This window comes from Pyxicephalus adspersus, chromosome 1 (assembly GCF_032062135.1).
Source record: "Pyxicephalus adspersus chromosome 1, UCB_Pads_2.0, whole genome shotgun sequence".
Lineage (NCBI taxonomy): Eukaryota > Metazoa > Chordata > Amphibia > Anura > Pyxicephalidae > Pyxicephalus > Pyxicephalus adspersus.
In genome coordinates this window covers 38,404,933-38,419,107 of record NC_092858.1, presented here as the reverse complement: position 1 = coordinate 38,419,107, position 14,175 = coordinate 38,404,933, and the positions used below count along the sequence as shown (strand labels likewise).

Sequence of the window (14,175 nt, the reverse complement as noted above, 5' to 3'; positions counted from 1 at the left end):
TGTTGGAGGCAACCCATCAGTGCCACATCCATACCAAACCTTATACAATGTTTATTTCACCAATTTCAACAAATTGGTGAAATACACACAACAGTGACCAATATAAAAGCCAATATTTTCCCAGGGAATTAGTAACATCACTGCAGCATCCATGATAGTGAACTGCTTCATGCACTGACGTCACTGGGTTCTTTAGAACTAGACACCAGTTAAGTCACATAATTATTTTTCCACTCATATCCTAATATGATATGTAACTAGACATGGTCATATCTTGGCTCACAGAATAGTTTTCTTAAGAACGCATACTCTATCACATGGGATTCTTACATTTTTTAAAGAGAATTCAATGAGAGGATAAATGTGTGAATCCTGAGTTGTGTGAACATCAAAGCATTTGTAAATGGGGGGGGAGGGGTAGAGAGGTATCTGGAGATGCAGCTTGAAGCCCAGTGCTCTGATATGTATTGGAAAGTGCCAGTATAGTCCTAAGTGCAGACGGTGTGGACACAAGGGCTGACATATGGATAGCGTCTCATGTTTATTCCATGGGCTTTCCAGTGTCACCAGACATCAGAGCACAGAGCGTTAAGATGAATCCTCAAACACAACTTAATCTGGGTTCCATTGGGCAGGTTAGTTAGCAGTGACCATGTAACAGTGAAAGTAGGTTAGACTACAGTTCTAGGTATCCCTGCATTACAGTGGAAACCATGGGCCAGATTTATTAAAGCTCACCAAGGCTGGAGAGGATACACTTTCATCAGTGAACCTGGGTAATTCAGCAAACCTGGAATGGATCTGGTCCAAAATAGAAAACATTTGCTAACAAATATTAAATGACTTTTAAGAAATCCATTCCAGGTTTGCTAGATCACCCAGCTTCACTGATGGCCAGTAAAATAGGAGGTAATACTGACCACCATGCCTATATATTCTGAGCTGGGCATATAGTAATTATAGCAGGGGTTCCCTAAAGACCTGAAAGTTGTTTCAAGGGTTCCCCGATGTGAAAAAAGTTGAGAAAAACTGATTTATATGCACCAACTGCCTCTGACTACCGGTATATCAGGAGGATGAAGTATGCAGCCATCTAACAGCTAAACTCTCTTTGCTTCTTGTTTAAATTCACCATCAGCCTGGTTGCTATCAGAATTTGCCCTATTTGATTTGGGGTTTAGTTTTGCTTCAAACAACACAATGTTTAATTTATCTCTACCTACTGCTACAAAATAAAAACTAACAGGTATCATTCTGCTCATTCGTAGATAACTGCCTCTTGTGTGTTTTGTTCTAGAAATTGCTGTATTTGCTGTGTGGATTAGAATGCAGAGTACATTACAAGAGACCTTCCACTATAAAAGAATAAGTAGAGGGGTCCAGACCATGTAAGCAGACCTTCTGTATTGTAGGTCCACTTTAGGAAAAAGTTATATTTCAGGGTCATTCAATATTGTCTGCCTTAAAAACCATTTAACTAAAACTCTGCAAGGGACACTTATTATCAAATATTGTGCACTTTATAAAATATCACCAATATTCTTTGGGTCTTTTGTATAACCGTGTGGCCAGATAACAAATATCCTCAATGTCCCTGTAGTGCTGCTGCAAACCTATCAAAAGAAAGTTACCTTATAAATAGGTGCAAAGGGCCCCTGTCTCTTTTTTTTTTTAAACAGGCAGAGATAAGGTCTAATAGCTACCGTACGGCATTAAGCAAATTGTATACACAAAATAAACGTGTCCCTAATGCATTTGAATTAAAGAAGCCACTGCAAACAATAACAGTTTTAATATACACCCCCCCTCCATATGTCAAATGTAAATGGATGTTAATACTAAATGTAAGCAGTTATTACTCATTGGGGTGAAATGCTCAGTACCTATGTCCACTCCACATAGAACTCTGCTGTGTGACCTGCCAAGCACCATACACAGACTTCTCACAAACTTCCCTGTATGGTCTGGTTCTCCTCCATCCAGTCCCATGGAGAGTTTGTGTTCTGTGTGTCCTGAAAAAGTACAGATTTTCTAAAGGAATAAATGGAGAATATATATATGTAGGAGGAGACAGAATGAAGAATGAAAAGTTTGACAAGAGGATGTGCAGCACCAAGCAAAGATATCAGCAGTGGGGGGCACAGGCATCAAAGCTGATACAGTCATAAGATAATATTGGCTATGAACGATCAGTATGGCTGAAGATTTCTATCATGAAAGGAGGTTGGTGCTTGGGAAGGTGGGATTGCGGTGCCAGATTATTGGCATATTGAAGCTGGTTATATTCCTTTTTTATCTTATGTGATCAGCAGGAAATAGGTTATAGAAGAAAAATAAAACTAGCTGGAACACTATAGTGGTGGTTTTTGTCCAGTCCATTGATATCACTAGAATAGTTTTCACTCATTTAGTGTCTGTTGTACAAAGTCTCAAATTGTTTAAATTACCTAAATGATTATCAGATATACAGGATTAGTTGTATCACTTTGTAAATACAATCCAAATAGTACTTCTTGATTTTCACACTATATTGCATTTATCACCCCATTGCGGCTCTCAATTCCTGCAGGGGAATAAAGACAATTAATATGACCCTGATTCATCAACTTCAAATAGCACTTAAGGCAGGAGTGGGCAAATGTTTTGACTCAGGGGGCACAATGGGTTCTAAAATTTGGCAGAGGGGCTGGGTCAGGATCAGATGAATGTGACGTCATGATGTCATAACTCCGCCCACTTTCCCATCGTAGATCTGAGCCTGCGGTGAGGGAGTGGGCGGGTTGTTTTGGCCACTTCCCCAAACCCGGGATTTGTACAGGGGCTCTGGCCGATGTGGCTCCTCAGCGGGGTCCTCCTGCGGGTTGATGGGATTTGCACCGGCCAGAGTCGCGGACCGCGGATCTACTTCAGCGGAGCCACTGAAGTAGAGAGTTCAACGGGCCAGATAAAAAAGCCTGTATATATACAGGCCGCATAAGGCCGTATGACCTAAGGCATGTGGAAATAACATAAGAGACCATTTAACATGCTTTACATACATTATGCATCTAGGCCTTTGTTTCTAGAATAAAATATTTTAATGAAATGCAATGGACCAGCAAGAAAGTGTCAAGCAGTACCAGATCTTTACAAAGACCAAAAACATCCATGCTGAATCAGGTCAATACGAGGGGGAGCTGAGAAGTTTCTGGCTTTGCCCCCTTCCCAGGTAAAATAGAAAAATGAGTATGGGGGCATATGACGGCCTAATATCCTAGTATGTAACTGTGCAAATATCAGGTCTTTGCGATTCCTAAAACTGTTTTTTCTTTTAGTGATAAGGTGTGATGGGAGAGGCACAAGCAAGTTTCACGTCATTGGAGTTACGAGACGTCATGAAGTTTTTGTTTCTCCAGGGAAAGTCAGCAAGGGACATTCACACTGAGAAGTCACAAACAGTGGGGGAGAAGTGTCCTTCCTATAGCACTGTCAAAACCTGGATATCTCGTTTCAGGACCGGGCATTTCACCATTGAAGATGAGCCCCGCAGTGGGCGCCCCCCAACCTCAACTTACCAGGTATCCTGCGATGCTGTCCATGAGCTGATTATTGAGGACCGACGAATATCTGCAAAAAGGATAGCCCAGATACTTGACATCTCACGGGAGCGTGTTAGGTTTATTATTATCACTATCCTAGACGTCCGCAAGCTTTCAGCGAAGTGGGTGCCGAAATGTTTGAACAGTGATCAGAACAAGGAACAAGTTGAAGCATCCAAAGCCGTTTTGGCCCATTTTCAAACTGCACAGGACTTTTTGGCTAGGTCAGTGACTGAAGATGAAACCTGGCTCCACATCTATGATCCTGAAACCAAGGAACAGTCAAAGGAATGGCGGCATAGCGAAGAAGTTCCGAACCTAGAAATCGGCCAAAAAAGTCATGGCGTCCTTTTCCTGGGACATAGACAGTATTCTGTTGGTGGACTACCTACCTCGGGGCTCTAGTATCACAGAACAGTATTATGCTAATCTCCTGGACCAGCTGAAGGAGGCAATCAGGACGAAACGCTGTGGAAAGTTGACCAAAGGGATCCTTTTTAGGCAGGACAATGCACCTGCGCCCACGTCCAAAGTTGTGGCTGCCAAATTGAACACCCTGGGTTTCCAATTGGTCCACCATCCCCCCTACTCACCTGACCTGGCCCCTTCGGACTCTTATCTGTTCCCAAATTTGAAGAAACACCTGAAGGGGCAACATTTTGAGGACATTTCTGATGTCAAAGATGCTGCTGAGAGCTGGCTTGTGGCCCAACCAAAGAACTTTTTTTTGAACGGTCTAGAAAAGCTGCAACTATGCTGTACCAAGTGCATCAGTCTCAGGGGGGAATACGTTGAATAAATGTGATATTTCATAACTCTGGCTCTCTTATTTCTGGAACTTCTCAGCACCCCCTCGTAGCTCACTTCCAGCATGGGCTGGAATAGAAAAATAAAATTTAAAATCCATTGTGGAACACGAGAATCTCAAACAGAATAAAATTGTTATTTATTTACTGCAACAACACTATGCTAACAAAAACAAGCTAAACACAATTCACTTTCACTTTTCACAGTTCACACAAACCCAACTTTTTTGACCCCATTCACATGTTATTTGCAATTTTAAAATGTGCATTTTATTTGTGTGCCCATAGAATACTAAGGAGCCCTTAATACATTCATATAGAAATGCATATGACTCTAACACTGTTTTCAACCCAGACTAGTAGATAGAAGCTCACTGGATTTTAGGTGGATCGAACAGATATTTGTCGGTGTTCGCAGCATTTTTAAGAAACCGTTGGAAAAGTATTGCAGAGATGTACTGAATGTTTTTTCTAGTGTTCACAGACACATTAGACAATAGGATGACATTTAGAGTCAGGGCCAGGTATGGAAGCAAACTAGGCAACTGCCCAGGGTGCTTTACCTTCTCCAAGGCTTTGCAAAAGCAAAAATGAAATGGGTACAGAGAGCTGGAATGCTGTATATTTGGGTCCCCTGTTTTATATTTTCCCAGGGCTCCATTTATCTCTCGGCCCTGACTAGAGTTTACTTTTATAGTCAATGATCCATAAAAAAATTAAAAACTAATTTCAGAAGATGGTTTGTTGAAGTACATTTCTGTAAAGGAAACCAAATCAATAGCTAAAAAACTTAAAGTCTGACACCACTGTGATCACAATAAATGTTACAGTTTAACCCTTTAGAATACTCAAAGTGATTTTTACTTCCCTGCAAGCATACAAGTCGTTGGAGGCCTGGGAAATGCCTTTACAGCCTGTCCTTATTAAGATTTCTTAGGATTCAATTTACATTACAGTAGTGGGCCCTAGTTGGCACCAGATTTCAACCACCTGGCATCCATTGGTTTATCAAACAACCAGTAACCACTATCAAAGTGGTTCTTATCTGTTGTGGTTTCTTTCACAACAGCTAATTTACAATAAATCCTATGGCTGTTCATTTTTCAAGTTAATTTCAAAACCTCAAAACATAATATTGTCACCAACATTGATGTCAGTGGAAACAAGTCCCAAAAGAAATAAATGTGTTTTTTCTGTAAATCAAAGGTAAAGTTATCTTGGTTAACGCTGTGGTTTATTAGCAGGTGTCATTCCTAATTTGTCCACTAAGTGGTGCTTTTTGTTGCCATTTAAATGAATGCAGCATATTATTTGAATGAAGTAGAAGGTGTATAAAGTTTATCTGTAATTGTTGCCTAGAACACTGCAAACTTTTTTTTTCTCGAACCTCTTCCGGAGCAACCAAAGAATTTAATGAATTCTTAGTCCTCCCAAACACTTCAAAATGCTTTTTAACCACCCAAAAAAGTGCTTTTAAAAATGCCAGAGCAAATGCCCCTCCCACCAATGCATTCTAAATATTGCCAATTACAGCCCTTAGCCATGGTCCTTTATTGTTTTGTAAGTATACATACATAATAATTAGATTTTTCTTCCAACATAACACTGACCAGGTATCACAATACATATACACACATAACACAGAGTGTAACACAAAGTAGCTCCTATAGCTGTACTTACACCATTCACATCCACAAGTGGTACAGGAAGCTTGTAAAATAGTAAAACATCACATTTTTATGGGCAGGCATGTAGGCATATTCTCTATAAATGTCATTCAGCGTTACACAGATCTATCTCTGTCACTCTCACTTAGAAAGTTACAATTCAGAATCTTAAACTACCTTTCCTGATTCACCTTCTTCTTTCAACTTTTTTCCCCCATAATGACATTAGCATACATTGTACTGTATATTAAACAGATGACCTGAACACTAATTAAAGGTGCAACATTGTTTTCCAAAGAGTAGGATGAGTAATAATATTGTTGGTATAATAAACTGTATATATAAAGTGTCAACATGTTACCTAGCACAGTACATTGCAAGGGCAGACAGATAAAAAACAATGATACAGGAGGAGGAGAGGACCCTGCCCAAAAGAGCTTACATTCTAAAGTATTAATCACTAGATAAAGTACAGATAAACAGATTAAGGGAATGTCTCAAAGGGGTTTGGCCTTACACTGATGACATTTTAAGATTATTTAGAATTTAGCAGTTGACCTCCTTCTGACCTGCTGCAATCAAGTTTTGCACACCTATAGACCAACATTGGAATGCAAAACTCCCTACAAAAGGTTACAAAAGTCCATCAACACAAACCCCAAAAGTAAACACTAGGTTTTAGTAGGTTTTTAAGAAGGCTGTGTCCTGTTTAGGTTCTGGCTCTCAAAGCCTGGCACAGGGTTTCTCAATAGGGGTTCCCTGAACATTGAGCAGATTGTCCCTCTCAGATAAGTTTACCCCAATGATTTTTTTGGCTGACATTCTTCCCACTGACCCCCATACCAATATACTATGAACAGTGGATATAGTATTTTTAGGGGGCTTAAGAGGTTCCCCTCATGTTAAAAAAAGGCTGGGCCATCCTGATTGTGAGGTGTGAATGAGAATAAGGAAAATGCCAGACAAAGAAACACACAAATACTACAAATAACAAATCACCTATATCCAAAGCAAAACATGTTTTATGTTTTGGAAGTAGTATGAAATGGCTGGAAAGCTGGCCATATTTTCATTACTATATAGACTGAAGAACAAATCCAGATAAAATGTGTTTTATCACCGTAACTGTTAGAAAGCCAACACGTTTCTGTAGTTTAATGGGGCCCCTTTCATCAGGGGTTTGAATTGATCAGTCAAATAACAGCTTTACAGCTAAACTGGCAAGTTGAGGGGAAATACTCTGCCATGATTATATGTAAATAGCATTTTTAATTTTATTAGGAAAGAAAATATATAATGTGAGCTAGTAAAATGTGTTGTATGTTTTATGATGCTATTTAATTATAATATATATATGGTACATTATAGAAACCATTTTTCAGTGATACATGGGATAGTATCCTTTTGTCCTCCTAATGATCGCGGACTCTGGGCGGGTTGTGTCTCTGGCTCAGACCTGCGATGGGTGAGTGGGTGTGTTCTGGCATCATGACGTCACTCTGGGGGAAGTTTCTTCCCCTTTGAGTGACACATGGCTCCCCGCGCCGCGGCCCAGAGTCCGTAAATTTAGTGGTCTGTGGGATCCAAAAGTTTGGTGACCACTGCTTTATGAGATTATAAGCAATTTTTACATTTGTAGAATCCTATATTTATTAAGCAGGTTCCCCCCTTTTAGTATATAGTGTGTATGTAATAGGTATTTTTTATTATTTTATTAAATAAACATTTGTACTAGTTTACTAGAAGCTTATTAGCTTAAAACCAATGTAGTTTCCATGGTCTAATTACTTTTCATCAGTAAGATTTAAAATTTATATTGTTTAAAACCTGCAGATAAATGTCGGTCTTGGTGAGATGTGGGAACAGCTAATCATTTGATTCCCATCAGTTGACTGGTTGGTGGACATGTTTTTGTGTAGTTTCAGAAGTCTTTTGGATAAAGCCCTTCCCTTTTTTTAGATAAAAGCTGTATTTTCCATTGTGCCATTCAATGGCTTTAAATTGAGTTTTTATTTGCAGTTTATGTTTTTTTTATCTTGTTTGCGATTTGTTCCTATGGATAAATTGATAGCAACATTTACATCTACAAATCATTCTAGTACATGGAAATGAACAACTAGCACACGATAGACCAATGTGTTAAAATGAACTGTCCGTAGTGTTGTAGCATTCAATAAATATCACACACTATGGTATAAGGCCTGGTTATGATAAGGAAAGGAAACAGGAAATGCTATTTGGTTGCTGTAGATACGGAGCCTTTGCAGAGGTTAAAAAGAAACGATTTCTGAAAACACTTTATTGTAAGGCTTTGGAAAAGGTTGCATGTCTCAAGCTCCATTTCCACAACCTGTATAGAATACTAAGGTGAGACCTAAAAGTGTCTTTAATGAACGCATCATAACAGCACCACAGAAAAATGTTTTTCAGATTGCTAAAATAGATTGGGCTTAGATAGTTCCCCTTCCTACAGAGAATTACATGTGCTCTAATCTTTCCTGTGAGTGAGTGCAGGAACAAATGACAACCGCAGTTCCCAGCCTCATGGTGTTGCAGTTGTTGCTGGTGACATATATACCTATCCTTGTCCGGCCTAATTCATAAAAACCTCAGATATAGGCCCTAATCCTGCACTATGGCTTCAAACTTCAGGAGACATTGTAGGACCTCTCTTCCATTAGGAATAGGACACTTATTACATTTTTGATGCAGGCAATTTTGTTAGAACCTGAACACACATTATCAGTAATGAAGTGGATCTGTTGTTTTGAGCATCACCATACCATATATACATTACTTATCCAGGGTAATCTAGCTAACATCGTGCATTTTGGTTCTTTTTTTTTCTTCAACAAACAGTTAAAATAGCAATGACAGTCCCATGTGCTTAGTGTGTATGCACAGGTGCTCACAGGATTCAGAATGCTTTTTTTTCTCTTTACTTTCACTGTGTCATTATTGATAGATTTAAAGCTGCTGGGAGCAAAGTTTCTTTTGAAGTAGACATACCTCCCAGCATAGCTGAAGAGCCCACAATGTGGGCAGGCTTTTGAAATTTAAGTTTTTTTAATTAAACATTTCCAGAAGAATATGAATATATTGGATACCTATTCTGAGCAATGTTTTGTCTTGGAAACTACTTTACAAAATGGGCTTTCCATTTAAAAAGTTTAACACTCATAGCAACCAAAAAGAACCAATATTTTACTATATTCTGCTCCTCACATTGCCAATCGAATATGCCTATAGAGGTTCTCAAAGCGTACTTACTGCAGTCCTTGGCAGATGGTAGTCTAACCATAGAAGTGCAGTGGATCTGCCACAAAAATAGAGTTTTTTGTTACAGATTTCCTTTTCAAAATAGACTCTGACAGTAATTTTTGAAGCTTTGATTGTCTGACCCAAAATTATTATCTAGACAAGGAGTTTTTTGACACTTTTCTGAAACTCATTTATACATAGTGAACTATCTAGCATATTCATAAAGTGGTTCCAAAAGCAGCCTCTGTACTTCGAGCACGACAGTATCACTTTAAAGAATTAATCTTTTTTTACTGTCATTAGAAGTTATAGTTGCCCATTAGGGTAAAATGCAGGAGGTGTGCAAGTCGAAGATCTATTTGTATTAGGAGGGGTCACAGCAGCTTGAGAACAATCTTCCTTTTCTCTTTAACCAAGCAGTTTTAGATTTAATCACCCGCTTAGGATGTGGAGAACCTGTGCAGTAAGAAAGCATTGGGCACCCTCCACTAAATAAAACACACCATGACAACTGAAAGGGCTGTGAAAATCTTTATTAAAAGATCCCAGCTCACATCATCATATTAGATAATCTTCATGAGGTCCAATTTTGAATTTAGTATGCACAATATGATATTTTATTGCATTTACTGTGTCTTTAAAACAGCTTCTTTTATTTGAATACAATATGCAGACTTTTAAATCCTAGTTCCTAGATTTTAGGACACATTAAACTAATCAGAATTAGTTTCTTAAGGCAGAAGTGCATGATTCCAGAATTTGACATATTAGGCATTACTAATATTCAGTAAATGGGTTTCAAGGGGTACATCACAGAAAATTGATTGCACATTGACATGACATACAACAAGCTTTATGAATATATAATATGAAAGTTTGTTTGACAAGACAGAATGTGATACAGGTAAAATTGCATAGATTATTACCATATGCAATATTCCACCAACACTGGCCTGAATACAAGGACTAGGGGTCCTTTGGAACTGCACAATGACATATTGTAATACTGTCTTTATTTGTTAAACAGCTGTGACCCACTCATTGAAATATATTTTTGGTAAATTAGTGAAAATCAGCCCCATAACGGAGGTAAGTGATAAGTTATGTGTGTAGGTTGCCCTAGAAATCCCCGCACTTTATAAATACCTTTGTTATTTATAACAAATATATATAGCAAATACCTAAATAAAATTCAATTTTAGTGACAGTATTCCAAATAAAAGAAGCTAATCCTACAGATCATTCCGCTGATCACTATTGAAATCTGAGTTGAAAAATTTAAAGGACGATATGGTTAATGAAGAGTTAATATTACAATGAACTTATAGCAGACTTGTTATACATGTTATAACTGCATTCTTATGACCAAGCAGAGATTAAGGAGGTACAACCCTTGTAATCTAACGGTCCAATAGTTAGAGTAGTCAATAATTCTTTTTCTTAAGCCGAAATATAAGTTAAATGAATAAATACAAGAGCCAATATATTCTGGTATCCTTATTCTAGATCTGTGCAGTAAACCAGGAAGGAAACAAATGCACCTCTGTGCGGGGTTTTCTGTAATAGAGACCAATCACTGCTGATCTTTTTTCCATTACAGAGTGACTTGCATCGCTCTCCTTGTAATATTCTGCAGGCAGTCTGTAGTAGGCAGACTTGCTGGGTGCTACCCATGGCTCCTCTTCCTGTGCAGGCTATGTACGGCACGATGAAGATGTCACTGCTACACATACAAAGTACATATCTGGGCTCACAAATGCATTTGGTGAATACAAATCAGATTAATATTCTTTGTGGTTATTGAGGAATATACCTAAAAATAGTGTTTGTCTGAATTTCACACAAAAACTGATTTTACTCCCAATGTACTATATATGGTAGTGTGGAAAAATAACAGCAGATGTTCTTGCTGCAACAGCTTCAGCATGGATATTAGTAGATGATCTATTAGTAAAATGATCCTAACATTTACCCAATTAGGCAACTGGTAACGATAAATGGAAAAAATCATTGGTGATAATAAAGTGGTTAAATTGCTGAAAGTTATTTGTTGCTCACCATAGCACAAAGTACAACAGTCAACTTATTAATATGGAATAAATATGCAGATTTAAATGTAAGAAGACATTGAAGTAGAGTTAAACAAGATAAATCTTTCTCAGAAAGAACTAAACTAAAACATGTACATGGATATGTAAAAAATGTGAATATGGAAAAAAAGAAACGACCCAACTAGGTGCTATCAGTGCACTTTAGTGATGCAGCAGCAGAAGAGAGTGTAACTTTCATTACACTTTTTCCTCCACTAGTCATAAATGTCAAGATATAATTTAAGATCCACAAAATACATGAAAACATGGTAGTGTATTTGTTCCAACAACAGTTGAAGTCAGCTTTGTTCACTTGTACCAATACATGGACAACAATAATATACAATCAGTAAAAGGATTACTTTTAAGAAAAACGTTCTACATCTGTGAATTATTTGTTCATAAACAATGCCCAGGTCTGGTCCTTAAGCACTGTCCATGTAATTCAGTGTTGTTTGGAGTCCACTGTACTAAAGACAATGCCATTTATTGGATCTGAGGCTCCCGGACTGAGATTCTCCAGTTTTCTAGGAATACATTGTCCTTTCTACTATGGCTGTATGTTTAGTAAGTAATTCCAGCAGGAAGTTGTGAATTAATTATGGATTAGAACTTTCAGTTAGTAGAACTTTAATGAAACCACTGAGGTACAAAATTTCCTGGATGGTTTAATACTACGCTACACTACTCCAAATACTCGACATAAGTCTCAGGAGAGTTATTCTATACCCATTTAAAACAGATCAGTTCATTAGCAAGGTCTCATTACATAAAAGTGGCTACCACAAAGTATTTACTTAATAAACATTTAAATGGACAATGGTTTGTAAACACCAGACCATAAAACCTATTAGCCCACCTATGAGTAGACACCATTTGGTTTATGTGTCCGTAAGAATACTATATATACTACAGCATAAAAAGACATTTTGCACAATTGTGTGCTTTGAACCCTGTGGTGATAGTTTGGGGGAGATCTAAAAATCTAACGACTAAAAAGGTTGGATGGTCATGTGTTCAAAAAATTTGCCATGTAGTGTACTATTTGTAGTCAGTTTGCATCATATGTACCTTGAATTATTTTTCCATCACAAGCTGATTAGCAACAGCTTTTGTTGTTCTGTGTGTCTATTTCTGGATGTCAATATTTGTTGTTATGCAATGGTCTGAATAATTTTAAGCCCATCTTGCACAGTTTTTACCAATGTATCAGACTGGGTGAATATAGAACCCCCCAATCAGATAATTAGGAAGTTCTTCCAACACTTATGTCAATGCAGGCATAACTTATACTCATGCAAATTGAAAACAGGGGCACTTTTCAGTTGCAGATATAAAAAGTTATCCTTTAGATTGTATGACAAAACTATTTCTGTAGATGCCATCCATAACCCACATGGATAGTTGATGAAATTCATTCATAAATAATATAAAACAATACTGTTGAAAACTGAATTAGATTGTGATTGGTGACTGTGGCAGACAAAGATTTGATTTCTCAAAATAAGACACTAAACTCTAAAGTAGAACAACCATGATATACAGAATTTGATTAAAAAATAGAGAAAGGTAGAAAAACAGCCATAGTTTATACAACTAACAGCATCCTCTGTGCAAAACTGCACATACTTTTTGTATGTTCACACAGTAAACCATAGAAACACACTGGCTCTGATGGCTACTTGCCATACCCAGATACAATACAATCCCTTAGTTAATGGAGGAAGATGTCTGATCTTCGGTAAGCATTATTTGATGGATGCTTACCGTCTGTCCGCATTCAAGGAACTTCACGCCCAAGGCAACCAAGCATTGCCATGTCTACATGAAAGAAAGGAAGAAAATGCAGGGGTAAGTACAACATATATCAAAAGCTGTAAAGCTAGAATGTAACGACCAAGCGTGACACTGTTTAGTAGTTTACTGATGGAAAACTTAAATATTTAAATGCATAGTAATAGATTTATTATAACCTTATTACTAGAAATAATTTCCATCAATGGCATTAATGTCCCTAAAAATGCTAGAACTACAGTTAATTCATAATAAATAACTAAATACTGTCATCCCATGCTACGTAGCAAAGACATTTGAGCTATCAGGTTAAAACCCTGGTGGCCAACTTGGGGCTCGAGGATCACATAGAGCCCTTTGGTGTGTAGCCCTTTCCTAAACCTTTGAAGTGGGAGTGAAAATATTGGTTATCAAAGGAGCTGTAATGACTATAATCTAGTCCAAAGTAACATGTCTGAACCATCTCCTCTTATAAGAATGTGATTTCTAAAAGTCTTCTGTAGCTTTACAGTTCACAGAGAAAATCTCTAATGAATGAAAATTAAAACTATTCTGGAGCCTTCTTCTCCTATAGCCATACAACATCCTTAAAAACAGGACTTATACTGTGTAGACAAAACTGTTTCTGTGTCTGCTGGATGGAAGCTGCACCTTGCACCCCACAACTTTTAGTAATGCAGTAAAAAAACAAATGTTTGGGGAACCCCTTGTCAACAAGCTAATATTCTCAGGGATGTCCTCTGAGGGGACTCTAATGCAATTCTAAAAGCTGTACTTAGTAATTACTATTTATGTGACTAATTCAACCAAATAAATTCATCTTCAAAATGTGGAACTTTCAAACGTTTATGTTTTCTGTCAATTAACATTAGAGATCACAGACTCCAAACAGTCTTGGGAGTTTTTTAATTCTTTCTTTAGCAATGTTTTACACCACTCTTCTCCAGTAAAGGGGAAGGGCTTTTTGGGAAGGGCATTT

General features: G+C 37.7%; 1 protein-coding gene across 2 annotated transcripts in view; it reads right to left on the bottom strand.

Annotated features, from left to right (window-relative positions):
* Window positions 1-9,830: 9,830 nt before the first annotated feature.
* The window catches only part of SLC11A2 (solute carrier family 11 member 2), a 29,572-nt gene continuing 25,227 nt past the window's right edge, over window positions 9,831-14,175 (bottom strand). For both annotated transcript variants that reach the window (XM_072407098.1, XM_072407101.1), the window contains exon 16: window positions 9,831-13,223. In XM_072407098.1, coding sequence (XP_072263199.1) covers window positions 13,113-13,223 — 111 coding nt within the window. In that variant the 3' untranslated portion in view covers window positions 9,831-13,112. The remainder of the gene's footprint in view (window positions 13,224-14,175) is intronic.